Source organism: Anas platyrhynchos, chromosome 1 (assembly GCF_047663525.1).
Source record: "Anas platyrhynchos isolate ZD024472 breed Pekin duck chromosome 1, IASCAAS_PekinDuck_T2T, whole genome shotgun sequence".
In the NCBI taxonomy this organism is placed as follows: Eukaryota; Metazoa; Chordata; class Aves; order Anseriformes; family Anatidae; genus Anas; species Anas platyrhynchos.
The window spans coordinates 113,289,886-113,312,949 of NC_092587.1; the positions used below are offsets into that span (position 1 = coordinate 113,289,886).

Below are 23,064 nucleotides of genomic sequence, written 5' to 3' on the forward strand. Positions count from 1 at the left end.
AGTTTCTGAATACACTTGGCCTTAAAATATTAACATGTGCTTTTTATTTTATGCCTCAAACTGGATGAAATTAATTAAATACACCCAAAATGGCATGAGCAATCCCTCAAGCACTAGCTAGTTTAATGACTGATCTTCTGCTTTAGTATGAAGGGTAAAGGTTTATTTTTTTTCTGTCATATGATCCACCATCATACAGTTCATGTGTTAGGCATCTCCCTCTGTCCACTGGCAACAATTACCTGAAGCATGCCTGTAACATTTTCACTTGTTGAAAAAATGAGAAGCAGAAGAACTTCGCATTTTTATACATGGTGGAGCTGACAGCTTACTTAATTTCCTTCAGCTTTATGCAACACAGATGAAATGCAGTGATTTTTGTTACTGTTCAAACATGCTGGCAGAACTTTGACATAGTATTTTTTTTCTCTCTGTGGTAATTACTAGTGTTGGTTTGCATGTGCTAAGAATAATGACACACATGAATAACTTGCCATACTTTATGACTCACGGAGATGCCTTCGCAGAAATGATCTTGGTCATATTTTGTTCACCATGTACTGTGGGGAGAGCTTTTCGGTGGGGATGGTTTGTGGTGTTTTATTTTAACAGCCTCTTCCTCAGCAAGTGAAGAATATATTACGTACGTAAAGACTTCTTGATACCGCCGTTTCCCCAGCCCTGTATAAATATTTTGGTTTAGCTGTGTTTGAACCATGGGGCCAACGAGTTTCATCCTTTGTTTCAACCATAACAGTGTGTTGTTTGAAGTCCGAGATAACCAGGTCTCTACTTTCCAAAGCTGTCACTTCCCGAGACCCTTTATGCTGTGATCTTACAGATGCTCCCTGCTGGCGTTTCATTGTTAATTGTCTTTGGGGGGCACAAGCAGGCAGCCTCCTCTGTTCAATGCATGACCAGGGTGTTTGTTTACCTTACCCAGAGGGATGGGGCGGCCAGGTGCTGAGCCCTGTTTTGGTCACCCCGTGATCCCAGGCATTCGCCACGAAGAGGAGGAGGAGGAGAAAAAGAAGGAGGAGAAGAATGAGGAGGAGGGCCACGCATGCCCCAAACACACATGGGCAGGGGAGCTGAGCCAACATGCAGATGAGTGCTCAGCGCATACTTTGAAAGCACAACAGGGTTTTCACTCCTGAGTGTCCTCTCAGTGTCGCAAGAGAAATTCTGGAGGAGTAAGTCATACCTTCGCTGGAGCGCTGGCTGCAATGCGGCTCTGCCACATACCTGCTGCCTCTCATTCCCTCTTTGTGCTTTAAACCTCTACATTTTTAGGATCTTATTCCCCCTCTGTTTTGGCACAGGCGAGAATACATCCCTGGGATGCCCCAGCACTCAGCTGTTCCTCCTCTCCTCCGGTGAACCTGCAAATTAGCATTGCAGCTGCTCAGGTCAGAAATCTGGGGCCAAATTATCCCCTCGGACATCCATCCATTGCTTTCAGCACAAAGCGTCATGTACCTGAACAATGTAACAAGTGCTAAAAGATCCTTCACCTTAATTCACTGCACTACAAGAGGGTCATTTTTTCAACATATTTCTGAGATACCATTGCAGAGAAAGAAGAAAAGAAAAAAAACAAACAAACAAAGAAAAAAAAAAAAAACATAACCTATTTGCAGTATGGGTCCTCTTTAAAACAAGAAATTTATGAGCAACAAGGACTGAAAAAAAAGTCTTATCTGGACTACCACAGAATCCTAGTACAATGATTTTGCAAATATTTATTATTTTTATTATCTTTATCTCTGTGCTTTTCTTTTGTCTTTCCAATTACTTCAGCCTTGAGTACTGGAGCTACTTCTCCCTCACGCTAAAAAAAAAAAAAAAAAAACAGAAAGCACCAGTGGATCCACAACAAAAAATGTCCAACACAACATTTACAGCCTGGATTATTCATCAGGTTATACATAGCTCCTCCTTTTATCTCTCTGTATACCAACACATGTGCAAAAAACACAGATAAGGGCTAAAGCAATTGTGAGGAGGATGGACACTTCCTAAAATAAAACAAACACACTTGTATACTACAGAAGCATTTTCAACCAAAACAAAAACTATTTTTTCTTTATTTCTCTAGCTTAAAGATTTTACTCTCTGACAATGATTAGTACAGAGGGAACGCAATCCAGGTCAGCAAGGAGCTCTGCATGTCCCTGACCCAAGCAGGGCCACCCTCACTGTTCAGTTTTGATATATACCACGCACTCCAGCCTACTGAGCGTGTACCACTTGTAATGGAGCAACAGTGAATTTTACACCAGCAATAAGTGTCAATGAAATTAAATATATGTATACAATAAGAATCACTTTTAAAATAAGATTTTTAATAGAGGAAAATAGGGGCAACTTAATCATTTTGTTCCAGATTCCAGCACATCAATTCAGCAAGAAATAAATAACTCCCAGCCTTTCATCTTATCTTTTTGGCAGATGTTTCCCCTGTATAAAGGGTGGCACAATTGTTTTTGTCAGTGTTATAATTAAAACTGCTATCCAGCTGACATACAGTTTTTAATGGCTTCCCTTAGGATTCTAACAGATGTTGCCTTATTAGATCGGGACTCTCCCGAAGAGAGAAATGTCACTGGCATAATCAAGACTTCTCTTCCAGTCTCAAAGTGTGCTGTCACAACTTGCCTGGTGACATTTGGCTATAAGGAAACGAGTACCAGCCACTTTCCTAAGGAGAGGAGGAGGTATTCTGAAGAGTTTGGAAGAAATACCAGAAAAATCTTACTCTGAGGCAACAAGTGGCGTGGTCTGGCCTTTGCTGAGGCCAGAAATAGCTGGAGAGCATCAAAGGAGGTGGCCCTGACAACTGCACCACCACCACCAGCCAAAGGCACTGTAGCTTTCTGTTGGTACAAATAACCACAACTTCAGCAAAGGATCACATGTAATCTGGTGAGGAGCCAAGGGGTGGCAGCTACCGGGGGCTCCTGTCCCAAAAGAAGTTACAGCCACACAACACAACTGCTAATTTGAGATGGGGAGTTAGTTTAAATAACACAGCCTGTCACAGCAAGCTTGGAGCAAGCTTTTTAAAGGCAGTTCAGCTCCCTTGAGGGTCACCAGAAACCTAGAGGAGCACAGGGTGGAAGCGAGGGTGGATGCGTGGGGGCTGCTGCCCTCCCCGGGCTCGGGGTCTCACTTGGGCAGGGCAGGTGGCTGGGCACATCGGTGTTGATTCTCCCATCTTAGCATCTTGAGGCCGGGCGTTAATTAAACATGGAAAATGTCCGTGATGAGTTATCTGGTGTATAGCCTGTGGGGGGAGAATGTGTTTCTGGAATGACCCCAAACTGCCTTTTTTGCCTTCCCCAAACTGTGGGGGTCCCCTCCCACAACCCCCCATCCAGCACAGCCCCCAGATCCCCAAAACCAGGGCACGACGACCTAGCCCAGGCCTCCCCCGGCCTCCGCCCAGCTCCCCACCGCCCTGCCGGCGAAGGGGCCGGGCTCCGGGGGGCGGTCCCCCCGCCGCCACCGCCCCCTGCCCGCTGAAGAGCGCCGGGCAGGCCGGGCGGCGCGGCACAGCGCAGCGCACACGGCTCCGAGCGGCGCCTCGGCACGGCTCGGCTCGGCTCGGCTCGGCAGCGCCCACGCAGCCGCCCGCCTCCCTCCTCCTTCCTCCCGCCCCCTTCCTCCTCCTCCTCCTCCTCCTCCTCCTCCTCCTCCTCCTCCTCCTCCTCCTCCTCCGGGACTCTCCGCTGGGATCAAGCCGGCACTGCCTCCTCCTCCTCTTCCTCCTCCTCCTCCGCTGTTGTTGTTGGCCGGCTCTGCCACATCGAGGATATTTTGGCTCCCGGAGCGAGGCAGCGCGCCTTCTTCATTCTCTCTCTCTTTTTTTTTTTTTTTTAATTATTTTTTTATTTAATTTTTTTTTTTTTTTGGACCCTGCCGCCGAGGAGGGGGCGAAGCCGAGGAGCTGGCGAGCTCCGCGCTCGGGGGCCAGGTGAGCGGGGGGAATCCCAGGGGAGCCCCGGGCTGGGGTGGGGGGCTCCGGGCATCGCCCCCAGCCCGCACCCGGACCCGGACCCGGACCCGGGGGGTGATGGCGGCCGGCGCCGCCCGCGGCGGGGGAGGAGGGCTTGGCTTGGGGGGAGGCTGGCAGGAAGGGGTTAACGGGCAGAGGGTGCTCGAAAGGGACCCCAAAAACGCCGGGTCGGGTGAATTTCCCCCGTCGGAGTTTGGGTGCCGAAAGGGGGCTCCCCCCTCCCCCAGCAGCTGCAGGGGGTTGGGCAGAGGTGGGAAACGAGATCCTGCTGACAGGAGCCCGGTTATCCCTTTTGTTTGTTTGTTTGTAGGGTTCTGTTTGCTTGGTTTAGGGTTTTTCTGTTTCTTTTTTTTTTTTCTTTATTTTTAAGAAGTGAAAAAAAAAAAAAAAAAAAGCCGTGGAGGTGCTCTCACTGCAGGCACTAGCGTGGCTTAGGTCGCCCGGCTGGGATGGTTCCCAGCCCGCTCGGGCTGTGGGCGAGCACCCGGTTATTGCTGAGGAGAAGTTGATCAGAATTCAGGAGTATTAGTTAATAAGTGCCTGATCCTGTTGACCCTGTTCTGGTTCACCCGCTCGGCTCTGCGGGGGTGTTGAAGAAGGTGTCCTGCCAGTTAAACCAATTATAGCTGGCAAGATGCAGTCAGCAGCGGCGGAGGAGCTGGAAGCGAGGCCCAGGCACATCATGCCCTAGTGTCTTTTCTGGGCTCAAACTGCAGCTTTTGGAGTCCAGTGGGGGAAAAAAAAAGGCTTTAACCCTTTCATCGTGAGAAGCTACGCTGCCTTCTCGGTCCTGATAGCTTGTTGCTGGTTGTGCTGCAGGGTGGGAAGCTGATGTGTGGCGAGCAAAGGCTATAGGAACCCATAATAACCTGAGAGATATGGTTAGAGTGTTACAAAACATGCTAGGATGTTCCTGGGTTGTTAGACCGAAGCTCTGATGCCTTTTTTCACAAGGTGTGTAGCGCACAGGGAAGGCCATGGAAACACGACGAGTTGGGTTAATGAGCAACGCCGAGTAATGAAGGCTTCTTGCGAACCCTCTCTTAGTGCCCGAAGTGTGTCCAAAGAAGCAAACAAACAAAAAGCCTGGAAGGAGGGAAAACCTTTTAATCAGTGGGAAAGTTCCCAACAGAATTCATGCAGAGGCCACGACTCCAGGGCTGCACCTGAAATTGTTAGAAATCCTGTTGGTAGCAATCACTGGGGATGAGATCTAAGATCACTGAAAATGTGCATAGTGGTTTCCCAAGTGCTTTCCCACTGGTAAGGCTTATAGGGATAAGTAGCTATATAACTGCTGATTTCAGCGTCGAAACAGGGTATTAGAATTGGCCGTATGTTTGTTTGTTGTTAAAAAGCTCAGTTGAATGCAGGGGTAAACAGCTTAAACTGTGGGAAATGTAATGAAAATATTAGGATGCTTGCTGAGTGAGACTCACGCTGTGTAAAATTCTTTGGTGCTCAATGAGATGTGTAATTTAGTGCAAATATTTGTACATGCTATTTGAGGTAAAACCCATCATTCAGTAGGTTGCACTTTTGGGTAGCGTTAATGAAGTATAAGTTGACTGTTCTTTTTGTATCCAGTTAATTTGTTTTGGTGATAAGCCCCATACATCTCATAACAGTGAAGCTGAAATGGGCCTTTCAGATTGAGGACTCTTATTACTATTTTATTTTTTGTGATTGCGTATAGAGGAGGATGAAAAGGATCTGTCTTTAGCTGTTGGGTATTTTTCTTTTCCTCTGCTATACAGACAGACTTTGAATTTGTCATTTTGGTGGGCTCTGCTTGTTTTGTTAAGCTCTCATTTGCCATCTTTTTCTGAGTTCAAGATTGTATTTTGATTTATTTTTTTCCTGTGTTAAAATGGCTGGAGAGAAATTGCTTGTAATTATTGCTATTCCCACAGAACTGTGATTATTTATATCCTCCGTGACTTTGCTTAAGTAGAGGTGCACACTTTCAGATAGTTTCTGTAAAACAAAATAGTTTAGCACAATGCTTTGTAGAAGGAAAATTGTTGAGACAACTTGCTGCGGTCTAGTCTGATAAGGGATCACTTACCGACACCTGAATTACAGCATTGTGATAAACTTGAACAATGGTTGTAAAATTGGCTTTATTCCTTATGTTTGATCTCTCATAGGTCAGTAAAAGGATAAGAATCTTATCATTCTACTCCTTGAGTCATATGTCTGAGAGCAAGTTATACAGGCCATGCACAATCCTTTTCCTGGTAACACAGGGAACGTGATACCTTTGACTTCAGTAGCTGTTGGTGGTCCTAGTTCCGTAAGAAGGACATCTTACGGCATGAACCCCTTAACTTAAACCTGAGCCTTCCAAAGGTGTGTAAATACACTGATCCCATGTTTAGAAAATGGGCAGAATAATACTGTTTGGAGATGCTTTGCTTAGTGAAGGAAGCAGGCTGATGGTACCTGGAGTTAGCTTCCAGAGGTAATTCATGAGAGGAGTGAGTAGGGTGGATGCCAGCCTGTAGCGTGGTGAGCGCCCTGTTGTTTTTCTTCGGTACTTGAAAGGCAAAGTCCGGAGTGAATTGTGGCATGTAGGCATGAATATAGTAAGCAAAGATAGTGCAAGGCTTAATGTTTAAGATAATGGGTGAAAAGTTAGAAAGTGACTCTAAGCAATAGGATGGACAAAGGACCTCTGTAGGTTTTTTTGAGTGTCTAATAAGATGAGGTACTAAAAGATCTCCCTTTGGGTATCACAAGCTAATCATCCTCTTGTGGCTTATATCACAAAACTCTTAATTCTGCTGATGCCTGGGAAAGGTCTTCCGCTCAAAAGCTGTTCAAGCAAGATGAGAATTGTGCCTTGTGTAGTTGGGATGTGGGCAATGAAAAAGTCTTTGCCTGTACCTCACACAGAGGGCTGTTCTGCAGTCCGTGCTCAAGCAGTATGAGATGTAAAGATGCCTCTGTTAACTTGCTTCCTTCCTCAATAGCAACATACTTCATGTGACCCCTCTTGTTTTTCAGATGAGTGAATTTGGGATCAGAAACATGGATCAAGTAGCTCCCGTGTCGACCATGTACAGAGGAATGCTCAAGGTGAGTACTTGTGATCAAGCAGCTGTTTAAACCCCACTGTTCTCATCTCCTGGCTAGGGCATGTACTGTGTTTTTATTAATGCTAGCAAAGAGTTGTACAACCATGTTCAATGCTGAATGCATGTTTAAGTTTTAATAGCTTGATTGTGACCTGTAGATTTCTTCTAGGGTATTCCCACAGAGTTTGGTGGATATGAGCAAAGTGGAACTGAGGGAAACGTAAATCTTACGTCCCCTGTCCTAAGGATTTGAAAATGAGAGGGTAGACAAGAGTTGAGCCCAAATTCATTGGAGATCATAGAAATTCAGTCTAAATAAAGGTTCCCGGGCTGGCAGTATGAGTGATCTTTATATAGCTAACTTGAGCAGATTGGCAGAGTGTTGTGCTGTTAGCTCTAGTTAAACCTCATTCTTCAAGACTATGGTATAAAAAAAGATTTTTCACTTACTGCATGCAACTATATGAAATGGCAGTCCAATACCTGTAAGAAACCAAAGTTAGTTATTCAATATATTTTATCCTTAGGTAAGCTGTGTTTATTATCTTGTTTGGAAAACAGCTTAAAAACTGAAGGCAAAGGATAATTAACCTATAACAACTCAGTCTGTTAAGTGCTTCTTACTTCCACGTTCACGCATGCTACTTTTCATCCCAGTATCACTTTTTTAATGCAGTATTAATTAATGTAAACCTCATAATAAGCACAGAAAGTGACTTCCTAATCTTTAACTTTGAAGAATGTCTGTGTATTAGTTTAGACACAGTTTTAGAATCAGTTAGTGAGACTTCAGTGTTCTGACTCCTGATACTTTGTCCCCTCTTCACTTTTGCTACTGCCGCAGCAGCAACAGGGTCCAAAAGAGATTCGCTCAACTTGATAGCTGTGTGCTCTTGAACACAGTAGTTGTGCTAAGCAGATTGTCAGTGTTGGTTGTCATGTAATTAATTAAAAATCAAGACCTGTATTCTAGTACTTTGTAGCTGCTCTCACTTCTTTTTATTTTTTTTCCCTGTAATAATTACTGTTAATATATGTTGAAAAAGCAAATAAAATGGTTGCATGAATGATAGGGCAAGCAGAATTTATTCTACATTGTTTTTCCTCTTGATTTACTATTAAAACAAGAACCTGCTTAAACATTAATTTAATCCTTTTTGAAATGTGAAACTAGTACAGTATAGATTTTACTCATTCACATGCCACAGCATTTTTTCCAGTGACTCAGGATAAGGGTCAGCTATTTACACAAAATGCAGGAGTTTCCAGATTATGTTGAAAGAACTTGCCCTTTCTTCTAGGTACTAGCGATGAGTCAGTGTTTTTTATCTAGTAATGTACCAAGAATTCTTTAATAACAATTGCCAAATATGTTAGTGTGTTGTTTCGTTTGGTTGTGAGGTTTTTCACGGGTTTGCTCTGACTCTTTCTGCTGGCTGTGGTTGGCACCTGAACTGACTGTATGCTATTTATCTCCACTGGCCAGCTCTTAGTGAGGACTTCTGAATCCAGTTAACCCCTAGAGACATGATATTGTGTACTTTGTCAGCTTTTTCTTCTGTGGAATGCATGCTTTCATAATTAATGTAGTGGCATGCATTACAGCTTATTATAAAATACAAATAAAGGTTGATGGTCCTTAGTTTCTTGTTAGGGTTCGTATGAGGTACTGGGGAGGAGTAGCAAGAGCACCCAAGAGGCACCTAGTGCAAGAAAGACTCCAAGCCCCTCCAAACCTTGTAGGATACCAAAAGGAAAGTTAGGGAACATGTGGAAATGTTAACACTTTCCTGCTATTGCAGAAATATCGTTCGGGTTGCTTTTGCTTTGCACCTGAATGCAGCCCTGAAATATCATTTTCAGTTTGGGCACTAACTGGCATACTGCTGCACGCTTAAAAAATAAAAGAAGCATTTGCAAGTTGCCTTAGTCTTCACCTCCCTGAGCTGTCATAAGTGTTGTAGCTTTCCTGAACAATATTCTGTCCTCAGGTGCTTTTGAGATCTCTGGGCGATTCTTATCCGTTTTTGCCTCTGGATGGTGCAGATACTGTTTCCTTATGACTAACAGACAAGTTGCATAAGTTGTTTTTAAAGTTATTTCCTCCTTTTTTTTCACGTTTCCCTGCCTCCCCCACCAAACCCTTATGTGGCTGGAGAGACCCAGTGATTGTAGTCTGTTTTTAGCATATGTATTTGACACAAGTTAAGTATGCAAGTTAGGTTTTCAAAATGTACCGATATTTATAAGGCTGCTAATGCATCAGTAGAATTTGCTTTTATCTGGAACACTTTTATTACCCTCCTATTTATCCCTTTCTGTATAATTAAATTAGCTATTTCACTGAGCACTTGAAGACTGCAAAATGTAGTGGCTGGCAAATCCAGTAACTCAGAAGTATAAAAGTCCTCAAGTCCTGTAAAACTGCCTGTATAGCTTCAAGTGATGGGGTTCAGACTAAGGATTTGCTGTTAAATAAATTAAAAAAAAAAAAAAAAATTGTATAAATCTGTTGTAGGTCTTTTCACTGCCAGTTGTTTTTTCCAATATTTAACAGTCCTGCCTCTGCCGTCACAAACTCAAGTGGGCAGTGAATTTGATGGGTTAAGGAAATGCTAGAATTTCTTCAAAGTGTATCTGGGAATACGCATGCATTCTCTATTGTTAAAAATCTCAATTACAGGAAAACTTAGAATATCCTTACTTTGCTTTACTGTGACTTGCAGAACATGCTATGTGATTAGTACTGTGGTCTGAGTGTTAGTTGTTTTGTATTAATGTACAAAAAGATAGGCTGTCTTTGTGCTTACATTTCAAAGGCACGAGTTAGTTGATTCAAGATAGTGGTTGTGCATGATCTGAATCTAGGAAACTGAATGCAACCACTTCCTAGCAATTGAGTTGATAGTGCTCCAGCAAAATGCTAACATTAAGGCTTTTATTTTTCTGTTGCTTTGCAGCGTCAGCCAGCGTTTGACACCTTTGATAGCACAAACTCCCTCTTTAGCGGATATTTTTTATCACTAAATGAAGATCAAACGCTTCAAGAAGTGCCAACAGGATTTGATTCTACTTCTTATGGTAAGTTTTACTTTGTTCCTTGGTCCAGTCCAGAGATCAGAGAAAAATCTGTGGGGTCTAATTCATCCCTATACTCTTACAAGTGCTATGTAGATTTTCCTAAAAAGAAATGTGTTTAATTACACAGCCTTGTGTTTAGAGCCATGACTTTATCCGTGTGAGTTGCTCTGTTGGTTGTTGCTGTTCTCTGCATTGTAAAAGAATGGGATCTGGGATTCAGTAGTCTAAGGTAGATCGATAGTCTGTGGAAGAAGCCTTAGTTTTTAAAGCAGAGCTCGTTTTAAGGCAGTTTAAAAAAATAAAATATTTTAAGTATTATAAATTAAATATTTTAAAGTATTGTGTATATTTAAACTTACAATTTAATTATGGTTGAGATGTTGCAAGTATTCTGCAAGCTCTTTTTTTTTCTTTTTGACCCTCTGGCATTAAATCCTAGAACAGTCCTTGTTTTTCTTTTTCCCTAGGGATTTGTTTTACTCCTAATCTTAAAGGGGAGGGGGGAAACAGGGGTGAGGATGTTTACAAGTCTTTTTTGTGTGTAAGATAGGACCTACCAATAGTTCTATACGAATCCTTGCCTAAACTCCTTTTACTAACTTTTTTTCCCTCACAAAAAAGTCAGTATTTTATCTGATGCTGCCTTCATCTCCCATTGTAACATGAGATCCTAATCAGTTACCTGCTCTGGTCAGCAAAGAAAGTCTTAGCAGATATTGAGGATGGGTGTGGTTAAAAACAGAAGCTAAGCTTGTGGCTGGCAATGAGATCCACTTGCTGGGTCAAATGGAGCCTGTACATAGTCAGGACCCAGGAAAACAAGAAGAGCCACACACCTTCATGAACTGGCCTGAAGTCTGATAATTCACCACCTTTATATGCCTCGTCACCGTTACATGCCTCTCTCACAGCAGAGCTTTCAAGTGCTGCCTGTGTGCTAGTTTCCAGAGGCTCTCAGGTGTTCAGGGATGCAGGAGTGAGGTAGCTAAAGCGTTCTCAAATTACCCCCCTATCTTAACAATGCCAATGACAAACCAGATATGAGTAAAAGCCTTCTTAATCTGAAACATGTAGAGAGTCTAATTACTTTTATTGAGCTTATAAATTCTTTGTTCAGAGTAATATGAGACATCTTTCGGTGAAGATACTTCAGTAAGAAATGCAGAATGGAAGCTAAATTTGTTCTTAAAATGTGATCTGTTTGCAAACATAAAGATCAGTTATGCAGATTACTAATTTATTGCATTACTTAGGCTTGTGACCAGTTGCTTGTTTGGTTCAGGTGACTGAGAAATGCATGGAAAGGTCAGAAACAGTTTGCTGGAACATGGCGTGGAATAGTGCGAGCTAGTTCTTAGTAACCCTACTGTCAGTGACTTAGCTCTCAAACTAAATGAAGGCTGTCTAGAGTTAAAATAAAGAAGTCTGAGGTCAAATTAGAGGTGAGAAAATAGGAAAAGGCAGTCTCATTTCCTTTTTTTTTTTTTTTAAAAAAAAAAGTTCTAGTAAAAGTCCCTTGCAACAAAGTCACGTTGTATAACTATTAAGAGTCAGTAAGGATCTATATGATGAAAACTGGTAAAGATTTAATTTATCGTGAAGTAATGTTATCAACCCAGTACTGCAAAGACTTCAGTGTTGACAATATGTTAAATCAGACTGGATGTTCTGAAGATGGATTTACCGTGTTTGTTTCTGTTTTAAAATACATAGTTTCTAGCATCCAAGGCACTTTTTTCACTGGCCTAAAAGCTAATGCATCTTCTTTTTCCCTCCTCCCACTTTCTCTCGTTTAGAGTCCAACAACTGTGAATTGCCTCTGTTAACCCCGTGCAGTAAGGCTGTCATGAGTCAGGCCTTGAAAGATACTTTCAGTGGTTTCACAAAGGAACAGTGTCGGCTGGGAATCCCAAATAGTAAGTGTTTTCTATTTATTAGCGTTTTTTTTAATGCTAAGGAGGACGCTGAATAGCGGCTCTTTCAAAAGAGAAAGAATGATGTCAGTAGGAAATACAAGAATGGATCCTATGTGAATCTGGCACAGCTTGATTCAGAAAGACTAAACTTGGTGGTATTAAAAATGGGTGCCTGGAGATCTCATATTTTGGCAGCCTAAGAGAGACAACCAAGCTGAGGGCATCTCTGATTAAAAGTGAATGCGGAAGGAAAATAGAGGACTTCTTTTTAAATTAAAAAATAAATTAGTTCTGAAGCTTAGGCTTCAGAATGAAGTAACTTGTGGTTAACAATTTCTTTCATTCACTGCCTTCTGATGAAGATTGTTTCAGAAGCTGACACAGGTCAGGAGTTCTCTAAATACCGGATCCTTTCTGTCTTACAGATCCCTGGCTGTGGACTGAGCAGCAGGTTTGCCAGTGGCTTTCTTGGGCTACCAATGAGTTTAGCTTGGCAAATGTGAACTTCCATCAGTTTCTTATGAGTGGCCAAGACCTTTGTAACCTGGGCAAGGAGCGCTTCTTGGAACTGGCACCTGATTATGTGGGTGATATTCTGTGGGAACACCTGGAGCAGATGATAAAAGGTAACTACAGAGACAGAAAGAAGTCTTTTGTTCTAAGGCTTCTCTGACAGACAGAAATAGGACTCTTTCAACACTTACTTCACTATGAAAGGTTTTTGTTACATGTGAAAAGTCAAGATTAAATTTAAAACTTGGTTAATAAAAGCATTATCAATAGTTGTATTATATCCTTTGCACACAAAGGACACGTGCAGGTATCTGCAGAAGCCATTCTGTGCCTAGACTGAGTATCTCTTGCAGTCAAGTTTTATTTAGAATAATCATTGAAATAAATGAGATTAGGATAAGGCTACTGCAGTACCTCATTTGCTAAAAATACATATATTCAACCAAAAGTTGGACAAAATGTGTTCACATCATTACAGGCATTTGGTTTTGTTTCTTTTATGTAGTGTTTTGAGATTATTCAGTAAATGATTGTAAAGATGTCAAGGATGCCTAAGGCATCTTAAGTGAACACTAATGGTGTTGCTAAAACTCCGTGTGTGTTCCCTTGATATGGGAGTGTAATACTCTGTAGTTGCAATTGTTCAGGACTTTGACGTTATTATTTTTGTTTTATGCTAAAAATTCTATTTGTATGATGGTTTTCAAACCTACTAGAAGTTTTTTGTGTTTTGTGAGGTCTTTTGGTCATCTTTTTTGGTGGCTTTCTTATGAGAGAGAAAAGTTGAAGTACGTTAGTAATGAATATGTGAGTGATGACCCCAAACTACTTGACTCAGAAACGTTTGTATTCAGAAACATTCTTTACAGGTTAGTTCTTTAAAATCATAAAACCAAGTTTTCTATTTTCTTCTTTCCAGACAGTCAAGAGAAGACACAAGATCAATATGTGGAGAACCCTCATCTCACCTCAGTTCCTCACTGGGTTAACAATAATTCCTTAAGTAAGTATTTTAAGAAATTTGACATTTTAGATATGGTATGTTTATTCTAAGCTTGTCACAGATCCCAGGGGGGTTGCTTTTTTTTTTTTTAAAAAAAAAAAAAAAAGGTACCAGAATAGTTACTATGCTTCAGGAAAACACTTCAGTTGCTGCCATCTTCTTTCCTACTATTGTTTAATTGTCATCTATTTCATATCAGAAATCTTTTGAAGAACAAGGGCTATGAAAAAACAAATTTCCTCTTTGAATGCCAAAGCCTACATCTGTGGAGCAGAGTGACCACTCCCACCTCTATCAATCAGTCAAAAAGTAGCAGCAGGAGCTATGTTTAGGCCCTTTTGAAGACTGTAGAAGCGTAACAGAGCTGTTGACGGTGTATGGCACAACCATAGAGACGAAGTGCTCGTTCTCTTAGATTGTGTGATTGGTGTTGTTTTACTGAACCACAGTTTGATCTCTAGGTCAGCCTCATTACATCGCTTAATGATGAGGGCCTTCCTCAAAACCACTTAAGCTTCTCCAGCTTTTTCTGTAGCCCTGTAATTTCCTTGAAGAACAGACAATATACATACTTGTGGTCTGAAGTTCAAGGTGGAGATGAACAGAATCTGATTTGGAGCCCAGTAGATGAGAATCTTCTCAGTGATGTCAGTAGCCTTTCCAGGAGCTCTATACATCTAACACCACTCAGACAGATTTTTTATGGGAAAACTACTACTTAGTGTTATAGCTCTAGTGGGGTGCTTGAGGTGTGTTGGTTTGTTCAAGGTACTGTGGAGAAAACCACTTTATTCATTCTCTTATGTTTTTTTTTCCTTCAGCTGTTAATGTGGATCAGACCCCTTACGGAATGCAAATGCCTGGATACCCTAAAGCTCTCAGTTATCCCAAACCCAGTCTCCTGAGTGACGTCTGCCAGACTTCCACGGGACCAAATCTTCTCAATCCAGAACAAGAGTTCTCATTGTTTCCTAAAACCCAAGTAGATGCAGTTGGGGTCAACTACTGTGCAGTAAATCAAGATTTCACAAGAAGCAATCTGAACTTGCTGATAGATAATTCTGGTGAGTTACCATCCATATAATAATGAATCCAAAACCATACCCTATATATCTTTCCCTCCCTTGCATTGTTTATACATACAAGCTAGAAAAGGGAGGAAAAACACACTTTCCTCTTTCTTTTTTTCTTATGAAGGTAAACTTAGAGAACACGAATCTAGCGACAGTGGTGCAGAAAGCTACGAAAGCTCAGATTCAATGCTGCAGTCCTGGAACAGCCAGTCATCACTAGTGGATTTACAGCGTGTGCCATCCTATGAGAGTTTTGAAGATGACTGTAGCCAGTCCTTGTGTCTGAACAAACCTACAATGTCTTTCAAAGACTATATTCAAGACAGAAGTGATCCTGTAGAGCAAGGGAAACCAGTTATACCAGCAGCAATTCTAGCTGGCTTTACTGGTAAGTGGTGAAGCAAAATGGTCACTCCTCTTCTTATGTAACATATTTATTCTCTATAAGTGTGTGTCTGTGCTGATAAAGGTGTGTAGTATCACAGTATGTCTTACAAGGTGGTGAGAGATCACTACTCATGAGGAGATTCAATTCTAAATGTTTATAAGGAAAGTACCCTAGGACTATCCATCTAAAGTAAGAACACAGGTACATCGGAATGCTGTAGAACTCAAATGTACTTTCTGATCTGTTGAAATGAGGTAAACTTTTTAAGTGTTCCTCAGTTCTGAGTTTCTGCAGGTGTTGGCTTACTTATGAGGACCTTGTTCCTGTAGTCCTTGTTGAAATCAGAATTTTCCTATAGAAAGTCTGACAAGACAAAGGCTTCAGGACAGGACATAAGGGCTGACTTGCAGCTGCTGCAAAGTGGGAGGGAGGGGTAAAGAATCTGTATAACGAAGGGAAGCCATAGATTGCATCAGATCCTGTGTTTCTATGACAAAGCTGACGTTTTAATTTCAACATGTCTATGAGCAGATTTGTGTTACAGAGGGAAATCTTAATTAGGCTTCTTTCTAAAACTTAAAAACAAAAAAAAATGGAGCAATAGTAAGACTTATTCTGTGGTATGAGTATGGTTGCACATATTGATTGTGATAAGAGCTGTCCGAAATACTAATTGTGGCTTCTCCCCACCCCTGCTCTCTTAACAGGCAGTGGACCTATACAGCTATGGCAATTCCTGCTGGAGTTACTGACTGACAAATCCTGCCAGTCCTTTATTAGTTGGACTGGAGACGGATGGGAATTTAAACTTGCTGACCCAGATGAGGTATGTGGTTAATTGCAATCTACAAAAAGATTTAGGGTCTGATCCACCATCTGTGGGCCTCATCTTGAACATAAAGCATTTGCAAGATCAGACACTTGCTGAAGTCTCTTCATCTGCAAATGCTTTACTGTGTGGTCAGGATGCTGTGGGATGCTCCCCCTCCCCCTGGAATAGCAGCATTTGCTTGCAGTTATGAGAACTCATTGTATAGTTCAAAACTTAAAAGTAACATACAAAGTTAGCTGTTTCAACAGGGTAAGCAATACTGTAGATTAACTTACTTAATGTAACTGTATCAGCAGTGTCTGGGATTGCACAAAGATGAGTGGAAAAGGCACCTGAGGTATCTCAGGTCATTTAGATAAATGGCAGATATGGTAGAGCTGCTTTTTAAATTTGTTAGAAACTTAAAGCATTGGTATTAAAAATAAAGATAATACACTTTCATTTTCCAATTACTGTTATCAGTGGCAAAGTTCATGTGTTAAGAGACATGATATCAAGTCCACTGAAGCCCTCTTTTTTCTTTTTTCTATACTTAAAATAGGGGACAGGAGGGGGGAATCCTCAACTCCAAGGGACTTCTTATAATTCAACTTCCATTTAAAAAGCTGTTCCATGCTGCTAAATAGCAAATGAACTCTTAAACTGTGTCTCCTGTCAAAGGAGAAACTATATTTCACTTAAGCTTGATCTCCTTAAACACATTTGGGCCCATCCCCTGCCAAGAGGTGTCCTTTTCACTGCCACTTTGTCATGCTCACCTTAGTCAAGCTACAGCTGGCGGCTGTCCTGGAGTTTGTCCACTCACCAACTCTTGTGCTATCCACGCCTGGGACATCCAAGTAGATAAAATGCTCTGACCAAGAAGGGATTTTTGTAGCTGTATTTATTAGCCACTAACAGAAAGAACATGTCTTGAACAAATTCTTTACATTTGCTTTCTTTTTGGACTGGCAGGTGGCACGGAGGTGGGGAAGAAGAAAAAACAAGCCAAAAATGAACTATGAGAAACTCAGCCGAGGGCTACGCTACTATTATGACAAGAACATCATCCACAAGACATCAGGGAAGCGATATGTGTACCGCTTCGTGTGTGACCTGCAGAACTTGCTGGGGTACACGGCAGAGGAGCTGCACGCGATGCTGGGGGTGCAGCCGGACACCGAGGACTGAGCCCGACTGCCTGGTGCCGTGCCGGTGGAGACCCAGCATTGGGACTGTGACCAGGAGCCATCTGCAGTCAGTTCTAACGGCTGTTCAGATGGGTGCAACGGTGGTGAAATAAGGACCTTGACTGATTTTTTTTGTAACCAGCAGAAGTTGGAAGGAAGTGGCCTTATTTCATCAGTGGCTTCAGTTGTTGCTGTGTCATGCACTTGAGCAGTATGGATGTTGGCACAGATCGCAGCTCTGTCATGAAGACACAGAAATGCTCTGGGCTTGAGCATTTCAACTACCTGTACTGCCACATAAAGTGTTTCAGCTACTTAACACTGCCATATGATGGGTTGGCTTTGAAACCAAAGGTTGGATGAGGAAACCAGTGATGCAGCGGAACCATTGCTCAGATTCTTTTTTTAACATACAGTCATCCTTGCTTCCATCTTATATCATGCAGTTTATTTAAAAGTATATAATTTATTTTAAATGAGCAGTAAGAAGAATATTAATGTGTTCTCAAGCACGTTTTATTATTATTACTTCAGAAATGTGCTGCAGGTACATCAACAACACTCTGTGTCCAAAACCAGATGTAGCAACTGTTTAAAAAAAAAAAAAAAACACCCTTTTTAAGAAGGGAAGGAAAATCATACCATTTCAATATCCAGTTTTGTATATATTCTGTGATTATTTTTTTTGAAACTCTGTAATGTTCCTATTTAACAGAAAATGTATAGTGTAAATTAAACTAATTGTATGTGTGTTTTGAAATAGGATGAATGTAAACTTATCAAATGGCTATTTCATGTTTGTCTAGGTTATACAACCTTCTGCAAATATTTAATTGGCCTAAGAGACAACATACATACTCAGTATGCATGCATATGGTATGCCTATGATATGAAATGTATTGGGGGGGAGGGGGGGGAGGACTGGCACAGTATTTTGCCAAGACTGAAGTTGGCAATTCTTTGTGCATTTTGGCATTTTTACAAGAAACTAATATAATATTCTGGGACATTAAGGGCCTATTTGTGGTTTCTTCTTTATCTGAAAAACAAAAATATGGATAAAATTACCTTTTTTCATTTATAAATGGCATATGTTTTTCAACTTCTATGCATGTTCTTTAAACAAAATTTATATACAAGCCTTATTTTTTCAGTTGACTTGTCTTCTTCCTGCAGTTTATCCTGTATGATGAAAATATGAATTCTATTTTTGGAAATAACTGTGACTCCTTTTCAAAGATCAGGAGGGATTTATGTAGCAGCTATTTTTACTGCACAAAAAATACACAATTCACTGGAAAAATGTACTTTGTAAGAAAGCTTTATTTTTTATCTGAGCTTGATGTACATTTAAATGTGTTGTACAATGTGAGAGGTTTAAAAACAAGTCCTTATTAAAAACCTCTTGAACAGGAAAGAAAAAGAGCTTGTGCTTTTTTAACACGAAGTTTCAGAGTGTAAGGGAAGGGGGAGGAATATCCCTGAAATAAACCTCTGCAGGGGTGTAAGGGGGGGAAAAAAGTGGCTGTAGAAAGCTTGTTAGAGGAAATTCTGCAAGATTGGTAGGCTAATGGCCGTGAACTAAACTAAATAGATGCCAGTGCTCTGTGTTTAGATATAAATTAGAAGCTAATGCCTTTGTTCCATGCCTTTGAAAGAAAACTGGCATTTCAAATTGTATTGTGTACTAATATGTAACTATGGGTAAATACAGGGAAGAACAGAGGTGCGTTAAGACTGCTTGTGCTTGAACTGCTCCTGATTTTATTGCAGACAGTGAGCCTATTGTTGTAATTATCTTCATCTCATACTCCTCTCTGTCCCTACACATTATATTTCAGAAGTTTTTTGTTTTTGTTTTTTTGAAATGCACTTTTAAAAAAAAGTACTTCCTCTAGGTTTCTTAATCTTTCTCTAAGTGTGGCCATGCCTTGATCTTGCTTTCAGTACTGTCACCCTGGTTTAGCAGTATGTTAAAGATCTGAAGAAAAGGGTGGGTAACTTTTCTAAGAATGTGCCTTTCTAAATGGCTGGAGCTGAAAGGGTAGGTCTGCATCTTGCACCACACCACAGCCCCGGTCTTCTAAGTTTGCAGAGATCATCCTTTAGTCTTACTTTTCATGGTCCCTGTGGAGGAAAAGAAGCCACCCACATCCTTCCTCCCTTCACCCCAAGCACTGCTGCAGGCCTACATGCAACCCAGCGGGTGTTGGCCATGGAGGGTTTCATGCTAAGGGTGAAAGGATGTAAGGGCTATAGAGAGATTTGCATGGGCTGAGCCAGAAAGTGGTAAGAAGAGAAAACAAAAGCAACAAACAAAACCCACAAGTTTCCCTGGGTTTGAGGGAACTGTCCTAAAAAGACTGTTAACTTTAAGCTACTTGAATGACCTGCTTTGAGATGTGGCCCTATTGAGGGGAGATAGCTGATTTTGGAAGAAATCATCTATAGTCTGTAATTGTTTGTTTCCCCTGGGTGTCTTTCTCTCATGTTGGCTACAAAACCTTATTCGTTCTCTCAATCTGTAGAAGTTCCATTTTCAGTCTGTTCTTCCTAAACTCAGGCCCATTTTTTTTGTTCAGACCAAAAGCGTGTTTGTCTCTGGTTTGCATGATCAATGATAGCTTAAACCTAGGTACTAAAGGGAGGTTGCTTGTTTTTATTGCTCAGTAGAAACAGACATTTCATGATAGCAGAAGCAACCAAGTATGCTGACACACAGTCTTCAGTAGCAAAACCTGGTATCCTGCACTGGGTTGGGTCAATGCAGTGGTACAAGCTGTAACCCAGTGTGACCCAGAAGACAATTATTAAAGGATATTTGCTCACAGTGCACACAGAAAACACTGCTTTGTTTTCTCAGCCACCCAGCATCAAAGAAGCTGTTGAAAGTCTGGCTAAATTCTTTACCTTCTTCAGGACATGCCTCCCTGCCCTTCCAGCTGCCAGCTTTCCTCATGAGACACCAGTCAAAATAAAGTGTTGCAGTTGGCACCTACCCATAGCTGGCATGTCACCTCTAATAACAACGTTATTAGAGGACTTCAAAGCACTCTTTGCTTTTTTTTTTTTTTTTGCTTTTCTTTTTTTTTTATATATATATATATATGTATAAACCAATTTTAAATAAAACAATACCTCTGGGTTGGGAAATCTGTGAGCCACAAGGGCTTGATCTCCAGGAGGCTATTTTGGGAAACATCTGTCTACTGTGCCCTATTCATACACTCATCTTAGGTCTTGACTCTTGGCCACAATCAGGTACAGAATAGGGGCATAAGAAATGGGGCAGATGATGCATCACTTAGACCAGTACTTTATTTCCGCAAGTGGGAGATGGAGCAAGTAACCTTGGCCACCTTCTGCAGGTCCATTTCCCTTGTACTCCCTCAGCATACCCCTGCTGTGTTTGGCCTGTGGGAGGGAACACCCTGCCCAGACCTTTCATTACCTATTTAAGGACTTCTTGCTTTACCCAGACCATAAGGAGGCCTTGTGTGCTATTCCATTCACTCACCCTTGTGCATGCTGCTACCAGCACCAAGGTATTGTTCTGCCAAATCTCTTTTAGGCTTTCTCTTGCCACGAGTAGGTGGTGGGCCACTACTTTGCTGATGTAGGACCTCATCTGCCAATGAACAAGATCATCAGCAGCTGGTACAATATGGAAACACAGCATCTGGCCATCCAGAGGGTTCAATACTCTACAAAGAGCTCTGAAACTATCTTACACTGTAAATGTCGCTCAGAAACAGGAACCTCTCATATTCTTGTTGAATTAAAAAAGAATTAAATTGGAATTAAAAAAGAACTAAAATTCAATTTACGTGTTCACAGCACTAGCAGAAAGTATTTTGGATATTTTCTTCAAGGACGGTCCAAATTTTGACAGAGTAAGGAATTGCCACATCTCAGCCATCTCAGTGTATCTTGTATCTCATGCCTCTTTTTTCTCCTGTGTGAAGCTGAGCACCAGTTCAACCACGTGTGTTCACACGGCCATGTGACTGCAGCAGTGTTTCATATGCTGGACATGTGAATGGTCAACATGCCAAAGAGGGAATAAAAGATGTCCCTGTAAGCAAGAGGAATTAAAAATTCAGCCCAGTGTGTGTAATCTTTGAGAAAGATATCTAGTATCCCATTTGTAATGGGTGCCATGTGATGAGTAGTCCGAAACCACACAATACGGAAAGGTATTAAAAATAAATTAAATACATTGGCCAGTGATAACATATTATGCTCCATGAAAGTTGATATTTTCAAGTGAAAAGTCTCATTTATGAATGGAAGAGTTTTAAGAGAATTCTGTGGCTTGAGGATGAAGTATCAGAACATGTCATTTTTATTCCTTCCAAGCCTTTTGTCATTTACACTACTGTAAATGATGAGTTTAAGAAAATATATTGAGTAGCAAGTATAAAAAGCATAACGAACTCACAGCATGTGCAAAAAAAAGGTATGTTCTTTGGTAGATACTTTTCACAGATGATCTCTAGATAGCTAGCAAAATGGCCCAAACTCTCTTATAACGCATTTTCAGTGATTTTTTGCATCATGGCTTAAGAGTTCTAATGTATCCTGATGCAATTCCTCTGAAGCCTGCATATCCAAAAAGTCCTTGTTTATTTATTTTCATGGTTTTTTTTTTCACTGTAAGCAGTGAGCTGGAAGTGAGTGGTGTGGAAATGGAAGGAGTCAGCACACCGATTAGAGCATCTCACCTGGGTGAACACTCCTGTGTATTGGGGCTGGCTAACCGCACTCTTCTAGCCACCCAGGTACTTGCACTTGGGCCTGAAGGCAACACAAGCTGGTGGTCATACTCCTCCTTTCTGGAAAACTGGGGCTGGGCTTGACCTCCTGAAGTATGTACGGTCAAAGGAGATGGTGGAGGAGAGATGGCTCCCACCCCTCTTGGTGTACAACATGCTCACTTGCTTGGCAAGGTCTGGGGTCATAGAATCACAGAAACATAAAATGGCTTGGGTAGGAAGGGACCTTAAAGATCATCTAATCCAACCCCCATGCCATGGGCAGGGGCACCTCCCACCAGACCAGCTTGTCCAAAGCTCCATCCAACATGGCCTTGAGCACTTCCAGGGATGGGGCATCCACAGCTTCTCTGGGTAACCTGTGCCAGTGCCTCACCACCCTCTGAGTGAAGAATTTCCTCCTAACTTCTAACCTAAATCTCCCCTCTTTTAGTTTAAAACCATTTCCCCTTGTCCTTCCAATTATCTGTCCAGGCAAAAAAAGTTGCTCTCCATCTTTTTTATAAGCCCCCTTTAAGTAATAAAAAGTTGCAATGAGGTCTCCCTGGAGCCTTCTCCAGGCTGAACAGCCCCAGCTCTCTCAGCCTTTCATAGAAGAGGTGCTCCAGCCCTCTGAGCATCTTTGTGGCCCTCCTCTGGACACGCTCTAACAGCCCCACATCCTTCTTGTGCTGGAGGCCCCAGACCAGGATGCAGCACTCCAAGTGGTGCCTGACATGGGCAGAGCAGAGTGGAAAAATCAGCTCACTTAAACTGTTGTCCACTTTTTTTTTGGTGAAGCCCAGGATGCAGGTGGCCTTCTGGGATACAAGTGTGCATTGCTGGCTCATGTTGTTTACACCAGAACACCCAAGTCCTTCTCTGCAGGGCTGTTCCCAATGAGTTCCTCTCCCAGTCTGTACTCATGTCTGGGATTGCCCCAGCTCAGGTGTAGCACCTTGCACTTGGACTTGTTGAACCTCATTAGGCTCACATGGGCCTGCTTCTGAAGCTTGTCCAGATCTCTCTGGATGCCATCCCTTCCTTCTGTTGCATTGACTGCACCACACAACTCGGTGTCATCTGCAAACTTGCTGAGGGTGCACTTGATCCCACTGTCTGTGTCATTGATAAAGGCATTAAACAGCTCCGGTCCAGGACAGACCCCTGAAGGACAACACTTGTCACTGGCCTCCACCTGGATATGGATCAGTGTGCCACAGGAGGGTTTCCAATG

At 41.8% G+C, this 23,064-nt stretch overlaps 1 protein-coding gene across 2 annotated transcripts; it reads left to right on the forward strand.

Annotated features, from left to right (window-relative positions):
- The first annotated feature begins 3,554 nt into the window (after positions 1-3,554).
- Positions 3,555-17,688, forward strand: ETS2 (ETS proto-oncogene 2, transcription factor). Of its 2 annotated transcripts, none has more exons than XM_027449110.3 (10): positions 3,555-3,976; positions 7,028-7,099; positions 10,059-10,179; positions 11,976-12,095; positions 12,521-12,721; positions 13,528-13,611; positions 14,433-14,675; positions 14,809-15,072; positions 15,780-15,898; positions 16,859-17,688. In XM_027449110.3, the coding sequence occupies exons 2-10, from the start codon at positions 7,028-7,030 to the stop codon at positions 17,072-17,074; spliced, it is 1,440 nt and encodes a 479-aa protein (XP_027304911.1). In that variant the 5' UTR covers positions 3,555-3,976; the 3' UTR covers positions 17,075-17,688. The 2 variants fall into 2 exon arrangements, with proteins under 2 accessions (XP_027304911.1, XP_027304912.1); XM_027449111.3 differs by lacking the exon at positions 3,555-3,976 and adding an exon at positions 6,352-6,370.
- The last annotated feature ends 5,376 nt before the right edge of the window (positions 17,689-23,064 follow it).